We start from the raw sequence: 24,097 nt of genomic DNA, 5'->3' as shown, positions 1-24,097 counted from the left end.
GGGAGGGGGAAATGGCAGGGACTTACAATTTAATTTTTATCAATAAATAAGATCACTATTAAGTATGATATCAAGTTTTATTCAGTGTACCTATAGTTTAATTAAGACTTAAAACTTTAATTAAAGTTTATTAAGTTAATAAACAGTGTACCTACCTATATAGTTTAAGTTTAAGAAATGTGGCTCTCAAAAGAAATCTCAATCATTGTACTGTTGATATTTGGCTCTTTTGACTAATGAGTTTGCCGACCCCTGAACTAGACGACTCTGGTGGTCCCTTCCAACTCTATGATTTTATGAATTCCTTGCATGCCTGAGAAATGTCAGAAAGAGGAAGGAAATAAAATTGGCTGTGTTCAATTTAGCCTACTAATAATATGGATTGTTCTCCTCCTGGTTACTGCAGGTCATAACCAGCTCAGGAAATCATCATCTTAATTTCCATTCCAGATTTGTCACTACTATTTCATTGGTAAAGGCCCCAGTCATTCCAAGAACAGGGGGGGAAATGGTATGGGAATTTTTTTAACAGAGTATGGTAGGAGAAACTATGCGGGTTGGATTACTGACATGTTTGTTCCTATGCTAAAGTTGCTCAGAGACTATTGTGGGAACAAACTGTATGGAAGAAGTTTCTACATTGGTTTGTTACTATATGGATGAGCCTAACTAAGAGAACCCTTTCTTTGCAAGATACTTGGAACACAGGCATGGTCCTTACTGATGTATAGATGGCGTTAATGAAGACATTTGCCCATTTTTTAAGGTTGTGCTACATCCTGAGATTGGTGAAGGGGTCCACATCCTAATGTATACCCTCTGGATTTGTAAGGAAGTAAAATAGTCACTTGTAGTCCTTGTAGTCAGTCACCAATGGCACCTATCCCATGTATGCACTGATAGCAGACAGGAAATGCTACTTATTTTTTTTTTCTAGATTGAAGAGGCTGTCTGGTTTGAGTGTTAGGGCTTCCATGGCTTGGCTCATACATCGACAACAAGAGAATCAGAAATTTCAGACATGATCTTGAAAATTGCAATTTTAATTATTTTTATGTTAATGTAAAACAACAGTGCAGCTTATTGCCCACATACCAGGTTGTACTGTTCAGAGGCACATTTAGTTTAGGCAAACAAGCTCAATTTTGTTCTTGGACTAAAAAACAAACTTGAAATGAGGCGCTCTGAACTTGAAATAATTTGCTTTCTTTCCCAGCCTTCTCCAAGCAAGGACTTCTCTATTTCAAAAACAAAGTTTCTCTTCCCTTGAGAGTATCACTCTGGGAGAAAGGATCACTAGTACTAATTACTTTTGTCTAAAGCTGGTATGCACTTAAGTCTAGAGGACTCTGATGTTTATCTAGAAGAAGCTAATGTCAATGACAACATTGTTGTTGTTTAGTATATAGGTTGGATTTCACAAATAGTGTTAGATGCTCCAACTTAGTTTTTCTGTGTTGTGTCTCTGTCCAGACTTTGGAAGTCTTCTCGTCCTATGAAAAAGGGCGGCAATTTCCCCTCAGGGCAAAAGTCAACTGCTAGCTATAAGTATAACTGCTTGGCAAGCTCAATTTGCAGCCTGCAGGACTTACTAGAAATAACGTTTTTTGTATGTCAACATTTGCACTCATTTAAAAGCCAACTATCAGTTCCTCATGCCATTTAACATACCCCCACATCTCTTGTTTGTACTTGCCAAACACATGTTGTCAGCCTGTTAAAATGGATTGCATAACCAGTGGCAATATAAACAGTACATGTATTGTCATCACTGATTGTGCAATCCATTTTAACAGGCTGACAACAATATCAGGAACAGTCCTGCTCCTCTTACTCCCTTTGGTGGCAACATGTGTTTGGCATACATTAGAAAGAGGAAGCAAGTCTTCAGTGATATCCTGCCACCATTGACCTCCCAAGTCGTTAACGCAATAGGTGGGGAAGAGCGTGGGTTGGACCAGATGGTGGGAAGTTCCAAAGAGATGGAGCTAACGAACACAACATGTCACATACTGCTGTAATCTTGAGCCCTCGAAGTCCACTTTTGTATCACTCAGCCAAATATAGCACCCCATCTGGCCTGTCTGAATGCAGATGGAACCTATGTTGTTACCAACGAAATGCAATTTGTGACATTTCCATTAGTACAGAATGGCTCCTATAAGCACTCTTGAGTTGAAATGGGTTTTTATCCTAAACATACTCAATTTATTTGTGTTCGACGTAAGGAAGTCTGTTTGTACTTTCATTTAAGCAATGGACTTTCCTTTGGCAAACATTTCTGTCCCCTGGAATGAAGAATCCCCTCAACATTCTTTACTCTTTTGAAAGCCATCCAATGAAGTACCAACAGTTCCATGCGTGTAAGGAAAATAATCACATGTCTTGAGTTACAAATATACAGTAAATGATGAGAGGAGCCAATAGTGAAAATGGTTGGACAGTATAAATGATTTTGTGAACAGATGTTACATCAGAAGAGAACCTATGCTGTTGCTGTTATATATTAGTTTTTATTTTAAAATCTAGAGTAGTAAAAATATTAGTTACAACATTTTTCTACTCGGAATTTCCTGATTATGAAAATGGAAGTAAAATTTGCCCTGGGTTATACCTCTCTAGTATTCTCTGTGATCTTATTAGAAGTGCTTTTTATAGATGGTTGTAAGTGTTAGCACATGTGTATTGTGTGAGCAAGAAAGGTAGGAGGTAAGAGAGGGTGCCTCCATCTGAACAAAATCATAGGACTTGAGAGATGTCAGTGAACAAGGCTGCAGTTTATAATGTCCAGGTCTAATTTGAGGCAAAATCAGTTCACAACCCCTAAAAGTTTAATGTAAGAGGCATGTATTCTATCATTCCTCTTGGACTTCTCCTATAGTCAACATCTTTCAGATACTATGCAAGGTTAGAGAGAAAATGAGATATCTGCATTTTCCGGCAAAACTGTGGGATTCGATTAGTGACTGTATCTTTGGATATGGCTTGACGGTTGGATGTGTCTGTGCAACTATGGAGTAGTTCTGGGGTTGCCTAGTTCCTCATGATCATAATCTTGCTGTTCTTTCATCCTGTTCATTCATCCTAACTAATGTTCCATACACCGCTGATACTGACTCAGCCCATTCTACTGAAAGCAGCTGACCGTAGCTATTCCTCTGGTAAAAGAGCAACTACAGAAAAGGATTTATTCTGTCCGATCCAATCCATCTTTAAGACAGATTCAGCACTACTCAGCAGAACCTAATATGGTGGATGTTAACAAAAGATTACACTGAATGTAAGGGCATTTGAACCATGCATCTTGCGCTTCTCACCTTTTCAGCCCTTCTCCCACCCCATTCTTAGAACATAAAGCCGATGGCCCTCTGGTTAGAAAGAGCCCTAGAAAGTTCATACTTCCATTTTGTGGCCATTCACTGCTGATCAAGAGCCACCATTCCAGTATAGCATATGGATAATGGCCAGTGGACTCTATTGGGAAAAAAGAGCTTAGGGAGAGGAAAGTATAGGAGATCCGTATTGTTACTGGCAGGAGAGAAGTCTAATCAAATAGCCTGACTTTATCAGTTTTTTTCTTTACCAGATGCTAATATTTTTGAGATATTTCAATAAAATCTTTGACAGAATTATTTGTATACATCATAGCAATTCCTTCTGAGAAACTAATGATGGGGGAAATTGATATATTTTGGCCCAAGTTAAGCACTTTTTTATCTTGTTTATTTCAATGGGAGGGGAAAATTTACATTAGCATTTGTGCTAATGTTTTGATCAAAAACATCAAAACACAAAATGCATCTGTGTTTGTTCACTTTTCAAATAAAAGCAATTCTTAAATCAGTGGTAGACAGTCATTTGATTACAGGAACATTCATTTACTCTGCATTCTTCAACTAAATTTTTCAGCTTAAAGACCTGTATCTCATCATCTCTAGTCATGGCTGGCGTTCTGGTGATTGCCCTCTGGGAGAACCACTTAGAGTACTTCCATGCAACAGCTGTGATTTATAATATGCATTTCTTGCTGTGTGTGTGTTTAAGGTACACAGCTGGCTGTGTGCATATTCAACAAGGTTCCAGCTCACCCAGCCAAAGTGCCAGCATATGGGTAGGAAGGAAACACATGAAAAGTAGGTGAATAATATTGCAGGACAACCAAGGACAATCCAGAATGAAGGAAAATGTGAGGAACTGCAAAGGCAGGGCATTGGAGCCCTTAATCAACAAAAGCTTTGCCATGTGCAACCTTTAGCTACTCGTATTTTGTAAATCAATATCAACATGGACTTATTTCCTACACCAATATGTTTGTACATGAATGGTGGTTCTTTTAATACTATGAAAATGATGTGGCTTGTCATAATGTCTCTCAAGACTATCTGAAGGTCCCTTGAAGGCTGAGTTTCCAATGGAAGTGGAATATAGATGTTCTGCCTGATGTCCCTTATGATGCCAAAGAGGGGACAAGGGTTATCATTATGTATGACTGAAGATAACAGCAAAGAAGAGCAGAGTACTGAATCAGGGCCACAGTGCATCAAGGATCCCTGAAACAGATAATTGTGTGAACATGTTAAGTTTTTGGCCAAGTTACTTTTCTCCGTCAGAGGGAAACCACGTTGACCTGCCTGTATACAGTTACTGTGGGGATGAAGGGATAAGTTTTGTCAGAGTAATTAACAAAGCAAAGGTGCACAACCTGATTAAAGTATAGATAAAGGTTTATTATGGAACTAACATACTTGATAGTAAAGGGTAGATATAGAGATAGTCTCCTAACTACATAACAGAGAGAGAGAGAGAGAGAGAGAGAGAGAACTGACTGTGGAACTTCTGAGAAGAAGGAGGATATTGCCCTAAGAGTAGCCATCTGGAGACAGACAAGGAATGACACTTAACAGGAGAAAAGGTGTGGGCTGACCTCACTATCCTATCTAGCTGCCCTCTTGCTGCCCCCTACAGGGCCTTCTTTGCACACCAGACATCGCCTGTTCCAACAATAAGAACCCAATGTTTTCTTTCCCGAGCCTTCATTATAGAGTAGGCAGTTATATTAACAAATTAATGAAAGCTGCAAGAACAGCTCAGTGTATTTCATCCATCTACACACTGTCAAAAGCTTCCCTAATGATCTGTGGAATTTTCAATAAGCTTCCATTTGAGGCTAAATTCCACTTAGTAGTAAGATACAATGGCTGTGGTGTTCTCATATTACGAAAGCTAGTTTTCATATTACAAAAGATAGTTTCTCTCCACTTATTTGGCATAAAAAGAAAGAAATGTGTAAGTCTGCAGAAGGCTTGAACATGTAATGGTGTAAACACTGTAGAGAAAATGAGAGATCTCTGAAGATATTCCACAGGTCAGCATTCCTGATCTTTTCCACGAATGTAGTAGGTGACGTGATGATGAGATGGTGAGCACTGGAAATATGATTTTTTAAAATAAATGCATGGCTTTATAAAATAACACCATGCAGATACAGACTGTGGAATATGGCATTTTAATGTCGTTGATTTATGTTCCAATCAGAACAGATTTATTTAGGGCAAACTAACGTTACTTTGACAACTTGAGCATGGGACAGCTATTTTGAGGTTTGCATGAAAATAGCAAAGTGACGTGCCTGTAAATTGGTTCACAGGGCAGTGCAGTAGCTATTGGAAGAGTGACTTGGCAGGAGCATTTCTCATGGTTGGTGCGGGATTGACACAGGATAAAACAGATACTGTTAGAATCCATGTGGACAGCACTTCTGTTCCTAATGTGACATGGGGGCATCAAGGGGGATGCTAACAACAGGCAATTTCAAAAATGTGTGAAGAGCAGCTTCCATTCCTGCAGCTTCCATTCATGCTTTTAATGTAGCCATTGGGCACTCTGACCTAGGGCGCTTTCACACATACTGAAAAATGCACTTTCAATCCACTTTCAATGTATTTTACAACTGGATTTTACTGTGTGAAATGGTAAAATCCACTTGCAAACAATCGTTAAAGTGCATTGAAAGTGCATTATTCAGCATGTGTAACAGTGCCCCAACTAGTGTTCCTCAAACAGCATTACATGGAGGCTGTTGCTCCTTTTGGTGTGGCAGCTGCCTCCATGAGTGGATTCATTTGCACTGCCTTGCAATGCATGGAGTGAGCCACTAGGGGGTAACTCATTGAGAACATCCTTCACAGAGGAGTCATATTGTACGCCAGGGTGTCCTGCATTCAGCTGTTTGTAACATTATTGGATGAAAATTCCCTCACAGAGAGATGGATTTCAGTGGTGGCCAGTGTGGTTCATGCATGCAACGTCTTGTATCTGGTTAACTTTTGTGTGACCTCTATTTAGAGGAGCCAAGAGGACCCAAGGTAAGGTTGTATGATCATGTAGATAATTTATCCACCTGTTGCTTTCTGTTCCAGGATTACATATTCTACATGGAGCCACAGACACTGGAGTCAGGAAAAGGGAAATGCTCTTATGACCCGAAGGTAGACACCGTGTCAGCATTAATCAGTGAGTTCCTCAGTTGCTCATGGCATTTGAGAAGTTGAAAAGTTGCTTGCTCCCTGTGAGTTCTGAAGAGACAGCAGAAATTAGAAGAAAAGGAGACATGACTTTGAACATCAGGCAGAGGGAAAGCAGTTCTGTGATCAGGACATAATTTTGACGGTTCTCAGAAATGTATAGGCAAATAGAAGATTCCTTCCTCGCAGTAATTTCTACTAAAATGGAATAGCTTAATATCTGGTGGGAGAGGGGGGACTCAGGTCCTTGGCAAATCCTCGCTGGTGACATTGATGCCACTGACTTTCACCTAGTAGTTTCCCTTTATCCATCAAACATGGTATATATTCTTCCACTGCCCACACATTCCACAGCCATGGCCGTGATTAGTATGCTATATTTACATAGGTCCAAACTGAATTTTATCCAGATTCCTCTGCCACAAAGCTTGTCTGCTCCCTAGAAGAAATATTGTTCCTGTCCCTCACATATCGAATTCCCACAATGCCCTTCATTCCAATGACTTCTGTATATAAATAAGCATACTGTTTGTTCTCCTGCCTTCCTCCTTTAGTCTCCCCCACATTTTCCCTCAGTCATTTCCAAGATGGTTCCAAACGTGAACGTTTGCTGAACTTGGTCATATGATATGGGTCCTTTTCATCTCTAGTAGGGCCCCCTTCATTTTCAAGCCACTGGGTAGCAGACTTTCACCCAATGAGGAGGGCACTGCAGGGCCTACATTGGCTGGGATTACATAAGTACACAGCAGGGAGATAATTAGCAGTGGTATCATTGTCCTGCCATTGCTAGGACTGCTGCTGCATAACAGCTGCACCAGGCTCCCCCCAGGAGTCAGTTCCAGCACTGGCCAAAATTCTCACTTCCCACAAATCCCCCAGCCCACCATTATTGCCTAGCTGCCTCTGATCTTGTCCAGGCATAAGTATCCACTTACATGACAAGCCCTAAACTTCTTAATTAATCGGAGAGCAGCTGTGACCCAGGCCTGGGAAAGGCAAGGACGGTGCCCCTGTGCCAGTGGGTTCCGGGACGAACCCTGAGCCTGACGAACAAACCAGGGTCCACTTTGTAAGCCCCTTTAATTCCTTGATAAGTATTTCAGAGACAGCAGTAGGAAGGACATGAAAGGGCACCTGGTTGGTTGGGGGTGGCTGGGGAGTAAGCTTTTTATCTCAATCCATTCCTTGTCCGCCTTTGAACATTTTGAGCCTTTCCCTACAGTTGGCAAGTAAGCATAACAAGAAATTACCCCTTATAATAAGGCTTTACTGTCCCCCTGCCTTTGCTCATATACCTGCTTCCTCAGGGAAACCTCACAAAACTTGACTTCATGTTCATACCAAGAATGAATACAGAACAAAAGTTACCCTCCTACATAATGTGTAGCTTTTAAAAGGCTTTTAAATAGATTAATTCCATAGATGCCCATTCCTGCCCCCCCCCCATGTTGCCTTGAATGCACCACTGATGATAGGGAGAGCAGGAAGCACAGGTGCCTCACAAAAACTAACAACCTCTCATGTACAAATCTGTGCTAATTCAGGATTGCTCATTTGAGGAATAACTTGTGCAGCAGTTCTTGGGTATTCTCAATTTGCAGTGCATTCCTGAATGGGGGGCCGAATGGTCATAGGAGGCGGCTTGACCCTTATGCTTGCGTCCATGCCACTTGCACTGTGCAAACTTGCATGGATGCCAGTGTAGTGCCACATTCGCTGTGGCCCCCTGGACCGCAGTGGCATCACGGCCCAGCACAAGTCCCTGCACTGGTGTCCCGGGAGGCGTTCCCGGGGTGTTCTGGGGGGGAAGAGCTGCCATTAGGCAGTCTCCAAACCTCTTTCAGCCCTGGAATGCCCCCTTATGCAACAGCATTAATAGAATAGAATCATAGAGTTGGAAGGGGCCATACAGGCCATCTAGTCCAACCCCCTGCTCAACGCAGGATCAGCCTAGAGCAGTGATGGCGAACCTTTTAGAGACGGAGTGCCCAAACTGCAACCCAAAACCCACTTATCGCCAAGTGCCAACACGGAAATTTAACCTGAATACTGAGGTTTTAATTAGCTTAAATGGTTAACAATTTCCTGGTTGTTCTCCAGCATGATATAGTGGTTAAGGTGTCAGACTAGGATCTGAGAAACCCAGGTTCAAATCCCTACTCTACCATGGAAACCACACTTACACACACACACACACACACACACACACGGTGTCTCTTGCTATCTCTGAGGAGTGATGTAAGGATAAAACTAAGGCTAAATAAATGAGCCACCTTTAGCTTCATGGAGAAAGAGTAGCAAAAAGAATGTGGAATGGATTTTCCAGTAAGGTTTCTGAGCCTAGCTACATTATTCTGGGACTGGAATGACAGCCCCCAGAGTGCAATGACAGCCTCTGGGACTACCAGAAGTGTTCTGGGACTGGAATGACCGGGCTGTCATTCCACTCTGGGGGCTGTCATTCCAGTCCCAGAACACTTCTGCTAGTCCCAGGGGCTGTCATTCCACTCCTGGGGCTGTTACTGCAGTTGCAGAATCATTCTCCTAATCTCAGGGGCTGTCATTCCACTCCAAGGCTAGTCATTCCAGTTGCAGAACACTTCTACTAGTCCTGGCAGCTGTCACAGAGTAATGTAGCTAGGCCCAGAGACCTTAATGGAATATCTATGCCACATTTTCTTTGCAATTGTTTGTGCTGTAACCTATTTCAAAGGAGCGCATGCAAGTCAATGGGCAATCCTGGCTCCCATTTTCTTCAATGGGCTGTGCAGCCTCTCCCACTGTTTCAAATGGGCAATCCTCTCATTCATTTTAATACATCCCTTTTCCCAAGCCAGCCAAGGTCAGTGCCTGCCTCTGCTGTGGGTGAGTAAAGGGCAGCTCCTGCCTCTTGCCCAGCCCAGATGGGTGGAAAGAAAAGGGAGAACTCTCCTCTCCTTCCCCCCTGCCGCCAGACGAGGGTGAGAGACTTAAAACGGATAAAAGGAAGTATTTCTTTATACAACACATAGTTAAATTGTGGAACTCCCTTCCCCAGGGTGTGGTGATGGCTGCCAACTTGGAAGGTTTTAAGAGGGGAGTGGACATGTTCATGGAGGAGAAGGGTATTCATGACTACTAGTCAAAATGGATACTAGTCAAGATGCCTCCCTATTCTCTCCAGGATCAGAGAAGAGAATTCCAGCCCAGGCTGGGAGGAAAGAAAATGGGGGGGCGGAGGAAGACCAGTCCAGGTCGGGAGAACTACCCCGGGGACTCGGGGAGGGAGGCGGACTCGGGTTAGGAGGAGCAATTTACCAACCTACCATCTCCTCTAGCGACTAGCAAGCCAACAGTGGAGGCCAGCCATGTGCGGCCGCTTTTAAGGAGGCGCTGCCGCTCTGTGTTGGCCTCCTTAGTCTGCAAAGGGGTTTTTGGCCAGGGAGGGGGGGAGGGAGAAGGGGGCTGGAGGGCGGCGGCTGCCTCGTGCGCCCGCAAAGAGTTTTTTGGCCGGGGGGTGAGGAAAAAGGGGGCTGGAGGGCGGCAGCCGCCTCGTGCGCCCTGTAAAGGGTTTTTTGGCCGGGGAGGAGGGGAGGGAGAGGGAGAAAGGGGCTGGAGGGCGGCAGCCGCCTCGTGCGCCCTGCAAAGGGTTTTTTGGCCGGGGAGGGAGAGGGAGAAAGGGGCTGGAGGGCGGCAGCCACCTCGTGCGCCCTGCAAAGGGTTTTTTGGCCGGGGAGGGGGGGGAGAGGGGAAAGGCTGGGCGGCGGAGAGTCCAGGGAAGGGGGTGGGGCCTTTGAACTGCTCCGCGCTGCCTGCAGGCAGCACAGAGCAGTTCAAAGCTGGCGGCTGGGAGGGCAGGGGCCCCGCCGCCCAGCTGAGCCGTGCGTGCCAGCAGAGAGGGGGTTCACCAACACGGGCCTAGAGCATCTCTGACAAACGTTTGTCCAGCCTCTGCTTAGAGAATACCAGTGAGGGGGAGCTCACCACTTCCCTAGGTAGCTGATTCCACTGCCCAAACTCTTCTCTAAAAAAAAAAAAATTCCTAATATCCAGACGGTACCTTTCTTCCTGTAATTTAAACCCATTATTGCAAGTCCTATCCTCTGCTGGCAACAGAAACAGCTCCCTGCCCTCCTCTAAGTGACAGCCCTTCAAATACTTAAAGAGAGCGATCAGGTCCCCCCTCAACCTCCTCTTCTCCAGACTGAACATTCCCAACTCCCTCAGCCTTTCCTCATAGGCTTGGTCTCCAGGCCCATGATCATCCTCGTCGCTCTCCTCTGAACCCTCTCGAGTTTCTCTACACCTTTTTGTTAGGACAGCATCACTGTTTGCTATGGGGCCTTCCCCCCCCCCCGCTTTTCTAAATTTTGTTTTTAAAAAACCCTTCTTTAATCTTGCAGCAGCCACAAAACCTCTTTGGAGGTGCCACAGTGGTGCCACGGCCACTCCATCCCCGGCCACTGTGGCTTTGAGGAATGGGTTGTAAGAGTACTAGTGGAAAAATGTTATGTGATTCTTTCTGCTTTCCTGATACTTCAACTAGAGTAAAGAGAGTTCTGATCATGTACTCAGTAGCAGTAGTTATAGCAGCAGAAGGTGAGAGTTGAGCCTCTCTCTCCTCCTTCCTTCTCCTCAGCTTGTCTATGATCCATGATGATTATGGGTAATGCTAGTAGACCAGAATGGAAAAGACTTTGGGTTTGGGGGGGTTTTAATCAAAAGAACATATGGGGAGAAAGGAAAGTAACCTTAGCCACCTGCACCTTTAACTTCCTGATGTGTGAGAGGCAGCCAATATACCAGGGGTGGTTGCTGCCTGAGAGAAAGGGTTCTGGAGAAGGCTACGATTTGTTTTTCCCCTCCCCCTCTCTGTCTGATGATTCTGGACAAAAATGAAGTTTTGCCTGGCAACATTGTCTCTATCACTAGTGCCTGAAATATATCCGTTCTCCTTATGGGGAGCTGTATGAATTCCTTATTCATATCTCCTTGTGAGGAATGGGGAGGGGGAGAGAGAGCAGAAGAAAAAGTGGCTTGAGTTATTTGCATTTCCTGTTCCTCTTATGTCAATGTCATGTCCAGTGTTGCTGAGAGTCTACTGGGTTTGGGCTGATGCCATGGAAGAAATATCCCCGTCTTCCCCAAAATGACCCAAGTAAAATCACATGAGGACTTACCATGTTTTGTTTTTTTCCTGAACCCTCCCTCAGTTGGACCAGTGGGGTATGGATGGGAATTCTGGATAAATGTGATTTCATATTTCATTTCCAGCTTTAGGTTCAATATTGCTTAACATCATGTGTTTGGGCAGTTGTAATTCTCTCTTCTGGAGAACCGTTCTGCATTCTTTGCTGATCTCTGTCTTTGCCCACAGATGAAGAACTCTATGCAGGCGTCTACATTGACTTCATGGGCACTGATGCTGCCATCTTCCGTACCATGGGCAAGCAGACCGCCATGAGAACTGACCAGTACAACTCGCGCTGGCTAAATGGTGAGTGAGGCGGTAACAACGCTTCGAGTGCAGAGAACGAAAAGCAGTGGTCCTTACAATCTTCACGTCCAGTGCATATACCATGCACTAAGAACTGGGACTTGGTGTAGGATTTAGCTTGCAGGAAAGTTTATATATATTTTTAAAAGCAGCAGAGGTTTATCTGTGGAGGTGAGGGGTTCTCAGCTCTTTCACAGCTACAGAATGCTCTTGTATGATAAGAATCCACAGTTATCAGACTGCATGATAAGAGGCAGTAGGGAAAAGACTTTATGCTAGCTGGAGTACTAACCCACCTACCAATTATTTATGCCTGTGAATTCACACTATTCTACAATGACTGTCAAAGTTTGGCTTCCTGAAAGGCTAGGGCATCAAGCATGTCATATCAGCTGTTTGAGACTGTGTTCTTTCAACTGTCCATATATCGCTCATTCAAGGAGTTCCAGTGTGGGTGGGGAAATCTTCCTCTAGTTCTCTGGACCCCCACTCCTTCTCTTCCTAGGGCTCTGTGAGTCTAATTGTGCCCTAAGCTAGGAGTTTCCATGATAATTTCCATAGGCTTCTGCAGCAGTCCTTTCCATGAGGCAGTCCCTTTCATGTGGCAGATCCTTTCTGTCCCTGAGGCCATTTGTACATCTCCCTTGCAAGTACATGCACTATCCCTTGACCACACTTTCTGCCCAGCCCACAGCAAAACCAAGAGTGTAAATCAGATTCTTTACTGTGGGATCCAGATCATGGTGTGATCTTGGTGACCAAGTCCTACGAGGAAAGGCAGAGGGACTTGGGAATGTTCATTCTGGAGAAAAGGAGGTTGAGGAGGGACATGATTGCTCTCTTTAAGTATTTGAAGGGCTGTCACTTAGAGGAAGGCAGGGAGCTGTTCCTGTTGGCAGCAGAGGATAGGACCCACAATAACGGGTTTAAATTACAGGCAGCAAGGTACCGTCTGGATAATAGGGGGGAAAGTTTACAGTGAGAGTAGTTCAATAGTGGAACTGGCTGCCTAGGGAGGTGGCGAGCTCCCCCTCACTGGCAGTCTTCAAGTAGCAGCTGGAAAAACACTTGTCATGGATGCTCGAGGCTGATCCTGCATTGAGCAGGGGGTTGGATTAGATGGCCTGTGTGACCCTTTCCAACTCTATGATTCTATGATCTTCCCACCAGCAACAGAGCATTTCAACCCCACCACTGCTGGCATGCGAGTAATGAAGAGGGAGAAAAAAAGCTGAATTCACGTTTAGACTCTAAGTGTTCACTGTTTGTTTGGCCATTGCAAATCTGAAGATGCCTATACAGATACTTTGAGGGTTTCTCTCCAGAGAAGGAAATGTACGCTGTGATAATTTATTTTTACATAACCTTTGTCCTGCCATCTGGTTATTTCAGAAGTGTGCCAGTGTTTGGGTAGTTGTTCCCTTCTCTTAATTTCATGGCTCAGATATGCATCCCTTTTTTGTTCATTCAGAGGCATTTGGTTCTTGGCATTATTTCTTTACACACAGTAGGAGGTGGAGGGCAGGTTTATATTCCTGTCATTTCTGATAACTGATCCAGGGCATTTTATCTCCTGCCCTCTTGACTCCTGCATGCATCATGGAATGGGATCCAATGAGAGAAGGTCTTAGTTGCACTTCCAGCTGTTCTGGAGCAGCAAAAACAGCTGAGTAAACTAAGGTTGGGGATCATGTTTAGGAGGATGTCGTTTTAGTAACCTGAACAGCGCTATCTATGTAAGCAAATGCTGGATTTTAAGGGGCACCATTAGCCTTCCCTGGCAATTCTTTAGCAGGGGTGACTCTGGAGAAAACAGTGACATATCACCAAATTGCAGAAACTCCCAGATATTCTTATGAAAGCTTTTGACAGGTGTTCTTGTAATCACATAAACCTAACCGTGGCGTTTCTGAAATTGGAGGTAGAGGTCAATATTTCTGCGAAGGTTGGTGGCAGGCTTAGTAGTAAGGCTCAGAGTTCCTCAAAAATGTGGGTCACAACCCCACTTAGATGGCTAAAGGGATGCGTGAGGTTGTTTTTTAGCTGTTTACTGGTCTACTACCTTAGATTACAGATGAAGTACACAGGGAAAGGGTTATGTAGGAGCTGGGGATGCTGAAACTGATGTGAGTGTATGCATATGAGACAGACATGCGCACACACAGAACTGCTTAGAATGTGAATGGATGGGAACTGGGGGTCTGGAGAATGGTACAGAGGAAAATAGAAAGCAGGCAAGTATGTTTGTTCAGGGAGATTGCTAAACTGGTGAGGGGACACAGAAGAACTAGGAAGTTGGCAGAGTGAAGTTCCATAAAATTTGAGAAATGCTGCCTTATGGTTTTAGGATGCCAAAAACTAATTCCCCAAGCTGAACCAGCTTGGTGTAGTGGTTAAGAGTGGTGGTTTGGAGTGGTAGACTCTAATCTGGAAAACCAGTTTTGATTCCCCACTCCTCCACATGAAGCCAGCTGGGTGACCTTGGTCTAGTCATAGCTCTCTTAGAGCTCTCTCAGTCCCACCTACCTCATAGGGTGTCTGTTGTGGGGAGGGGAAGGTGATTGTAAGCCAGTTTGAGTCTTCCTTAAGTGGTGGAGAGTCGGCATATAAAAACCAACTACTACTACTCCTACTCCTACTCCTCCTCTTCTTCTTCTTCTTCTTCTTCTTCTTCTTCTTCTTCTTCTTCTTCTTCCTCCTCCTCCTCCTCCCCCTCTTCAGGCAGATCCTGCTCAGCAAGTCAAGAATTCTGAGCTGCCTCAGCTTATGTTACAAATGAGGTGATGCAAAGAATAGAGCTCAGGGTTCCAGCACAGTAGACAAAGGCTTAGCTAATCAAACACACAGCTAGATTACTTGCAGCAGACAAGCAAACAGCTGCTTAACTTATTGAGCATTATGCCAAGTTCTTTTCAAATAGCTTACATTAAGATTTGCTTCTGTAGCTTGGGCCTGTAATTCAGGATGACCCACCACATCCTTTAAAAAAAATAGTGCAGAAAACACCTAGCTGCAAAGTGGGTCACATCACCATAGGGAGAGAAGAAGGAACAGCTTTTATTGGGGGTGCTGAAAGAGCATGTGAACAAGTCTTGCTTGAGCAAGAAAGGGTCAGTTTACACAGGGGATTCTCTTCAAAATCATTCTCCCTCATCCTGAGTCGTTTACTATTTTAAAAAAATAAAATCATTTTGAAATGTTTGTAGTAAACTTTCAGAAGTTTAAAGCATAGCTTACTAGAAATTGCTTGTTCTTAAATCTCTGTTTTCCTCATTTATGAATCTCACAGAAATAACAGTGGTCCACATACCCCCCCCCCACTTTACATCTAATCCATTTCCCTTTCTATCAGTGCTCCGTGGAAAGGTTTCACTATTGGATACCAGGGGAAAGCACCAGCAGCTAGATTTTAGGCTGGGGAAACACTGATCTAGGATGAGATTATGCAACTGCCCCGTTGTCTATGAGTGCTCCTGGCTGATTCATTCCACAAATTGTTTGATTGGAGCAGGTCATCTGGCTCGTGTGCCATAAACAGAAGCTGCAGGATTTATATGCCACCATAAATCACCTTAGGGACCTACTTCCCATGGGCAGTGAGCCCTTGTGAAGTGAAGAAACAAGCTGCCAGCAGAGGCCTGGTACTTGCACGAGCTGACCTCAAGTGACCCTGCAAGTGAGCCAACATGTTGCTATTGTAGACTCCACTTGGTTGGTTGCTTTATATGCTCCTGGATTTTGATCTTATAGTTTTCATTCTATGTATTTTAACATTTCAAAAGTCATCCTGGGGTCCTGCTTTTGGGCTATATGGCGGAATCAAAATTTAAAACCGAGCAAAATAAATATAAGTTGAACATGTTTAGACAGCAGTCATGTAATTGCTTCTTAACTGCATGTCGAAGTCTCAGTCTGACTGCCCGGGCTGATATTTTACTGCGCTATCATGAAGAGATCCCAAAAATCAAAGGTGGACCAGGAAGGAAAAAAATGCCTCGCCCCTCCCCAAAGAGGGAGAGAGAAAGAGCCTGCCCAGCCAGCCCCACACCCTGTGGGGCTTGACCAGGTCCATCCTTTGCCATGCAGGACTCATCTAGGTGAAGCACTTCCTTCTCTGTGCTGTGCGGGGCTTGGCCAGGCCAGGCGACTTTTTCTTCACCTTGTGTTGGGATGAAGGCCACCCTTTGCTCGGTTTCAGGGTGTCCCTGGAGAGGGGGGCAGACCCCCAGGTCATCAGCCCACCAGGATTTTCCCCAGTGGCTTTAATGGCCAATCTGTTCCTGCCAAGAATTGATCAGCAGAGACTCAGTAGGATGTCAGCCCTGAACTAAACAGCCAATACTTATTTTAGAGGGATTGTCCTGTTTTAGTCTTCTGTAGCAAGCTGACCAGTGGTGGCTCTTTTTAACAGTTCAGATGGGAAGGGGAACCTTAAACTGTTCAAAGGAACCACAGGAGGGTGGCACAGTACTCTGTGAATGAACAGTATGCTTGTAAGGGTAAAACCAAGTCCGTGCATGCAAGAACTCACTCTAGATTGCCTAAAAGAAATGTGTTTCAGACAACGCTGCGGAGAGTGTGAAGAAAATTGCTTCATATGTTGAGGAGACAACATGGGTTGTATCCTGTCTAAATTCAGTGCACAAAAGTACAACTTTCCTGCCTCCTTTCTCCCACTGCAGCCTAAAATTCCCCTGAAATGTTGCTTCTGGAGGACAGGGACCCCCTCCCCCCCCCACACACACACACATACCAGGAGTAGCATGAAGGGGATATTGGAGAGCTGTTGAGGAATTGGGAGTGGGGTTTTTTGACAAAAATCACCTTCCCAATGCACACGGGGATCTTTTCGATAGGATCCAACCCCCTCTTTTGTACTATATCTGCTGGAGAAATAATATAATAACCAGGATTAGAGACAATTCCCTCACCCACCAGTGATTTGCCTGCTAGGAACAAGAAGGTACGTTCATGCTTGTGATCGGACTTGGAATGCAGAAGAGACCTCACCGAGGGATAAAATGTGACCTTGTCCAATGGAGATGAAGCAATCTGTGGCCGGGTGACCTGGTCCCTGAGCCATGAGCCCCAGAAGGACCTGCAAAACTCTCAACTTTGGAAGAATATGGGTGTGCACACTGGCCATGTACTCTTGTTTAACTTATCATTGCAGACCCTGCATTTGTCCACGCACAGCTCATCCCAGACAGTGCTGAGCGGAATGATGACAAGCTCTACTTCTTCTTCCGAGAGAAATCCACCGACGCCCCACAGAGCCCTGTTGTCTACTCCCGCATCGGTCGCATTTGCCTGGTATGTGCTGAGAAAGAATGGGGCTGGGTGTCACTGGGCTCTCCCTGTGCATCCCTTGAGCCTGGACTCTTCTCTAGAGCAGAGGTCCCCAAATTGTTTGAGTCATGGAGCACTTTTGAGGAGAGAAATTCGTCACAGAGCACTAATTTTCACCTAGCACCTATATCCTAAAAATGACAGTAGTATTTTTCTTTCCAATCTCTTCATGGAGCACTAGATGTTTTTGTGGAGCACCAAGTGCTCCACGGAGCACAGTTTGGGAACCCCTGCTCTAGAGCACCCACATCTGTTGTGAAAAGCCAGAGAGTCCAGATTGCTTTCAGCTCTACCACTGTCAGTGCTTCTGCTTTCTCTTCCCTCCCTGTATTGTCTCCTGTTAGGAACTGCTGGGCCCGGAACAACTGGGGATTTCTGTTCAATCAGCACTCATTCTTTGCTCCCTCCCCACACTGTTCCCCTGCAGGAAAATGTTAAATAAAATTCTTGTAAGTCTGGCAGCCCAATTCTTACAATGTGCACTTTATCATAAGCCCCACTGGTTTCTGTGCGATTGGGCTGCAGTCGCAAGGAGCTGTAGCCTATATTTTGTTTCCCGCACCTCAGACCACTGTTTTCTTTTGGCTCAGAATGACGATGGAGGCCACTGCTGCTTGGTTAACAAGTGGAGTACATTCCTGAAGGCGCGACTTATTTGTTCTGTGCCAGGGCCTGATGGGATTGAAACACATTTTGACGAACTCCGTGAGTATTCTGAGGGTAGAGATTTTGATTGGGAAGGGGAATGTGGAAGGCAGTACATTACATGCTAAGCAATCTGACATCTTAACAGAGGCCTGAGTTGTGGAGGCTTATAGTGCAAATCTATGCACAGTTACTCCTGCCTGCTGTTTTCAGTAGCCCACAGAGCTTTCTATCTCTCTGACATAGGCAGTTTGAGGAATGTCTGTCTAGAGAATTCAAAAAGTGACATTCAGCTCAAGTTGTAGGAGGATTAACAATGGCATTTATGTTGGAAGAGTTGCAATGTCTAGTGTGCAAAGGAACTGAGAAGGAGATCCAGCAGGGGGCGGGCAAGTGGTCAGCTAGTTAGGGCTGTAAGGTTAGAGACTTTTCCACTCTTTTTTCACACCTCTTTTCTGTCCTTAGACTGATATTCTCAGGGGACAATTTCCTTCTTCTCAGAAGTCATCCTACCCTCTCTCTCCCTCCTTAGCTACATAGACAGCTAGAGGCTCTGTCTCTCAGCTTTCCTATCCTGAATTGTAGTTCCCTCAACAAAGGCAACTTTATCTTTAATCAGTGAGTCTGAGCCTTCTCTGCATACTTAGCATACTCTGCCAACATTTTAGACAAGTCCCAGAGAAAGAAAGAAAGAAAGAAAGAAAGAAAGAAAGAAAGAAAGAAAGAAAGAAAGAAAGAAAGAAAGAAAGAAAGAAAGAAAGAAAGAAAGAAAGAAAGAAATTACAACAAGTGTGGCTTTTTGGTAGAAATGGTCCTGGTTCCTTGGGCAGTATGCTTCCATTGCAAAAGTCTTCTTAAAAAAAGTTTCACAGGATGTTCACACAGGATGTGCAGGGTAGGGTGGTAGCTCATTCACACAGAGACCCAGCTTCACCTGTTCATGGCCTTGAAACATTTGGGATAGGAGAAGATGACGGCCTCTGGCACTGGCGTGACTGAAGTTGGAGAGCCCTGTCTTTACCAGAGCAGCAGCCCCCTCCTTTGCAGCTGACTCCCAGCTTCCTCTTAACACAGAACATTCAGGTGGCCGCTGGCCTCTGAGCGAGCAGCCCAAGGGAGGCGCTTAGCTCCTTCAGTGGCCTGTGAGAGATCATCTCTGTCAGGGAGCACTGTGGCATTGCCCTCTTCTCCCATGTGTTTGGCTTTGCTTTTGCCAAAATCACTGCCAGATGATCCACGGGATACTTTGGTCCCCTCACTTCTGCCGGAGATTAGGTGAACACAGGGTCTTTGGCTCCTGACCACTCTCCTGTATTAAAAGCAGCTTGTATTAAAAGTTACACTCATGAGACTCCTGTGCAGGCCTCATGATGGAATTGAGGTTGCCTACTGGCCAGCAAAGAAAGAACAAGGTGCAGCAAGATTAGAGAGGAGCTATGTAGCTCAGCAGTAGAGCATCTGATGGCCTGCAGAAGGTCCCAGAGCGTCAGACTGGGATCTGGGAGATCCAGGTCTGAATCCCCACTCTGCCATGGAGCCCTGCTGGCTGACCTTGGGCCAGTCACATCCTCTCAGCCTCGTCCATCTTGCATTGTTGTGAGGATAAAATGGAGGATAACAATGTAACCTGCTTTGGGTCCCCATTGGGGAGAAAGGCAGGGTATAAATGAAGTCAATAAATAAGCAATAAACTAATTGTCAGCCACAACTCTGAATCTGCACAGATCCAACCCAAACACCAGGCTAGATTGGGCCACCATGCCTTTTCAAGTGGTCTTAATCCCTTGATTCTTTGCATCTTCTTCTCACTCTGGGCAGAATTAGATGTGACGATAGGTTCAGAGCAGCTACTGCTGTGTGTTTCTTTCCCCTCTCTTCCTGGGAATGTCTTGTGGAGCAGAACATGTACTCCTCAAACTCCGCATGTCCCTTCCACTGCCTTTCCTCTTATCGCATCAGCAGTGGAAGAAATGCATAGCAGATTAATGTCACTCTACATGTTGCAGTCTACTGGATGTTCCTGGAAAGCGCAGGGAAAGAGACACAAAGCAGTGGTAACCATATTTCTTGTAATGTTTGCTTCCACCTTCAGCAAAGCACTTCTACTTCAGTTGTCTCAAGGATATTATTGAATTCCACTTTCATAACCACCTCCCCACCCACCATACACATGGTTATAAGTTGCTGACTCTCTTCTTCTTCTTCAAGAGGACGTCTTCATCCAGCAGACCCAGGATGTGAAGAACCCCATCATTTATGCTGTTTTTGCTGCTTCTGGGTGAGTGCTCTGGGGCCAGGATGTTAAAGCCTATCTCCCCCATGCTCATATGATTTCACAATCCCACCTTGACATTGAAAGCAATGGCCCCGCCTTACCTTAGAAGCTGAGACTGTTCTGAAGCAGATGCTGTTCAGTGCAGTGGCGCTGTGTTTCTTCCTAGCCAAGAAGCAGAAAGGGACATTCTAGAATCTCCTGGCAGAGCTGGGAATTGAGCCCAAGTGCTCGCTTGCCAAGCTTGGGGTTTTCCCATAAACCGTGGCAGCTGTAGTTGATGACTTGATCCCCTGGGGAAGAAGGCAGGTGGCATTTTCCCCCTACCACACTTCAGGATCTGTTTGCACCCCTGGAAGGTCAGGAGGGCATCAGGCCCTTTGTTAGACCAACAAGCAGCAGCAGCTAGTGTGGTTTCTCAGTGTATGTGGCTGGAGTGACTAATCCTGGAATGTTATATCACAGGGAACATGGCTTGATAACTCTGAAACAGCTGCATGGAGCTGGTCACAGAACACCAAAATTGCATTGTCTTATTCCACCCCCACCCCCCTTGCTGAATTGGTGCGCTGTGCCAGGCAGGAAATCCCTGGCTTTCTAAGGTCCATGTCATTGCACATGTGAAGTTTAAGGGGCAATTCCAGAGCTTGCCAGCAACTAGGAGTGAGCAGAGAAGCATATTGCTCCTTTGCAGCTGTGAAGGACAAGAGGTCAAGAGAGCCTGCTGGGAATATATGGTACAGACAGGAATGGAACAATGCAGACAGCTTTCACATGCGAGCGGGACAGTCACCTTTGGAACTAACACAGGTCATTCTGTCCTTACACAGGTCTGTATTTAAGGGCTCTGCAGTGTGTGTCTACTCCATGGCAGACATCCGTATGGTCTTCAATGGGCCTTTTGCACACAAGGAAGGCCCCAACTACCAGTGGATGCCTTACACAGGCAAAATGCCCTACCCTCGACCTGGCACTGTAAGTGTGGGCAAGACGGCCAGGAAATCACTTTTCTTCTACAGCACTGGCCTGAACTGAGGCTCTCTTCCCCACTCATCGATACGTAGGGTTGCCAAGCTCCAGGTGGTGACTGGAGATCTCCTGCTATTACCACTGATCTCCAGCTGATAGAGATTAGTTCCCCTGGAGAAAATGGCTGCTTTGGCCATTGGACTCTATAGCATTGAAGGCCCTCCCCACTCCAAACCCCACTCCTCCTCAGGCTCCACCCCCAAAATCCCCACGTAATTCCCAACCTGGAGTTGGCAACCCTATCGATACTTTCAATATCAGAAGATTTGTAAATGTATATAAGTACTTGGTAGTGTATGTATAACTGATAAAAGATGTATGAGAAATTGTGTACTTCCTGCATAAAGTCAGGATGTGCACTGAGTCACAGGTGAACAATACTTTGTGTGACACCAATACCCCAGAAAGTTGCTGCCAACACTTTTAGGCTAGATGGACCACACAAAACAAAATACAATGGAATGCAACGAGGAATGTATTCATATAGAATAAATCCCACTGTGTTATGAGCCTCTTGGCTCTTGGGGAATTCTGTGGTCCATGAAGTTTATTCAAAAAAGAAGAATCAGGCTCTGCTTCATATTAATGGTCTGACTCAGTATAAGACAGCTTCATGTGAGTATTCTTATTAAGTAATGTTTAAAATGTAATAATTCAGAAAAGAACTGACATATAGTCAGCAGGCTTGGGAAGGAGCCAATGCTTAGTGGTAGAACGTGTGCTCTGAGTGCAGAAAGTCCCTGCAAAATCTCTGGTGTCTCCAGATGCAAAGATATCAGCTAGTATGGTTGGAGAAGTCCTCTGCTTGAGGCCTTAGGAAGCCACTGCTAGATGGACTAGTGGATCTGGCTTAGTGTGTACATTTGTACTTCTAACCTGGCAGTTTTCAGGATTGCAGTGGAGGGATTTATTGGTGGCATTCAAATGCTTAGGTTGCTCTTCCTGCTGAACATACATCTCCTCCCAACCCAACTGCTCTTCCTTTGCCCCTGGATTCCTTTCCTTCTACACCTTTCCTGAACTTATTCCCCTCTCAGTCCCCATCTTTACGTGGTACCCTTCTCCTCCAGCCTCCCTTGGTATCCATATCCTTTGCTACAATGCAGCCAAGCTTTTCAGTGCTGTGCGCTGCTTGACATTTGGCCACAGCGTGGGAGGCTGATTAGAGTTTCCTCTCCAGGTTGGTGGTCTCTGGATCCATTTGCTGGCATCCCTTCCTTCTTGGCACAATACTAAAAAATAAGGAGAACTCATTGCTTCATTTTATTGGCTTGGAGAATGCCGCTCCTTGGTCTTTTTTGTTCATATACCCAGTAAGGCCAAAAAGAGCCAGAGATGGTCTTGGCTGTGCTGTGGGGAGGCATCCGAAAGCACAAAACATAGGTTGGGTTTGGCTCTCACAGCATTGCAGCTTGATCACATGAGATTCTGAGGTTTGTGTGAACATTACTAAATGCCCAACAACCTAGAAATGATATTCCTATTTCCCATTTTCAAAAACAAAAGACCTTAAAAGATACTCCTTAATAGAGCTTTGTGCAGCATCATAAAGAAAATGTATTCGTTTGTTATTTGCTTTGGCTATAGGCTATAATGGTGCAGTTTATAACAATTAATATTAAAAATAAACAAAACAGTGAGATAAAAACCAGCTCAAGGTAACTGTTAAGAGTGGAGATCTTATAGCCCTAACATGAAGCCCTAATCTGAAGTACAAACTCCACCTAATGACTCTCATTCTGCCCACCAGCCAAGACACAGGAGAACGGTTCCTCTGTCCCCTCCCCCCCCCCAGAATGAAGAACAGCGGAGGCCTTGGCAGAGTGCTCTCCCGATGCATCTCATCTGCTGACTCCCATATGCACTGAGCTGAAGTGCACAAGGGAGAATTACGCTGCAAAAAGCAACCAGGGTACATAACATATTGCAGGGAAACCTTGGGATCAGGGGCTATGGTGGAGACCAGATGGGAAGCATCTATGGGTCACATTGAGCCTACAGGCAGTCAATTTCTTACCCTAGTCTTATCGCACATCTGACAGCACCAGGAGAAGTTGGAGAACATCAATTTACTTGTTGACAGGCTTGTCTGTGATGTTGTATCTCATGTCTGCTTTGCATTTCTGTCTTGGATTTCCAGTGCCCAGGAGGGACATTCACTCCATCGATGAAATCAACCAAGGATTACCCTGATGAGGTTATCAATTTCATGCGCACTCACCCCATGATGTACAATGGTGTGTACCCCATACACCGCCAGCCACTTGTGGTGAGGACCAACGTCCACTACAAGTTCACAACCATTGCCGTGGACCAGGTGGATGCAGCTGACGGGCGCTATGAGGTGCTTTTCCTGGGCACAGGTACCCACTGATGTGCACTGAAGAGAATACACAAACACTTCCTACCACCACCACCACCAGCCTGGAAGATGAGTTTTATGGGTTGGTTCACTGGGGTATCCACCTGAGACTCACCAATTAGGACTGTTCTGCTGAACTTTTCTTTAGCTGATCTCCTTCACTCCAGCAACACTTGTAAAAATGCTATTTAGTAATACAGCCAGTTGAGAGGGAGTGATAGCAACAGTAGATTCGAGCTTCAGTTCATTCCAGTGTGGGGTAGTGGTTAAAAACTGTGGTTTGGAGCAGTGGACTCTGATCTGGAGAACCAGGTTTGATTCCCCACTCCTCCACATGACCGGTGGAGGCTAATCTGGTGAACCGGGTTGGTTTCCCTACTCCTCCACATGAAGCTAGCTGGGCGATCTTGGGCTAGTCACACTCTCTCAGCCCCACC

At 45.2% G+C, this 24,097-nt stretch overlaps 1 protein-coding gene across 2 annotated transcripts in view; it reads left to right on the top strand.

Moving 5' to 3' along the window:
* Positions 1–24,097, top strand: part of SEMA3F (semaphorin 3F) — a 152,997-nt gene that overhangs the window by 112,639 nt on the left and 16,261 nt on the right. For both annotated transcript variants that reach the window (XM_056861163.1, XM_056861157.1), the window contains 7 exons: positions 6,420–6,513; positions 11,884–12,003; positions 17,177–17,316; positions 17,943–18,057; positions 20,206–20,275; positions 21,100–21,244; positions 23,439–23,661. In XM_056861163.1, the coding sequence (XP_056717141.1) occupies positions 6,420–6,513; positions 11,884–12,003; positions 17,177–17,316; positions 17,943–18,057; positions 20,206–20,275; positions 21,100–21,244; positions 23,439–23,661 (907 nt within the window). The remainder of the gene's footprint in view (positions 1–6,419; positions 6,514–11,883; positions 12,004–17,176; positions 17,317–17,942; positions 18,058–20,205; positions 20,276–21,099; positions 21,245–23,438; positions 23,662–24,097) is intronic.

Source organism: Euleptes europaea, chromosome 1 (assembly GCF_029931775.1).
Source record: "Euleptes europaea isolate rEulEur1 chromosome 1, rEulEur1.hap1, whole genome shotgun sequence".
Classification (NCBI taxonomy): domain Eukaryota; kingdom Metazoa; phylum Chordata; class Lepidosauria; order Squamata; family Sphaerodactylidae; genus Euleptes; species Euleptes europaea.
The sequence above is the reverse complement of the archived record's forward strand: the minus strand, read 5'-3'. Positions and strand labels throughout refer to the sequence as shown.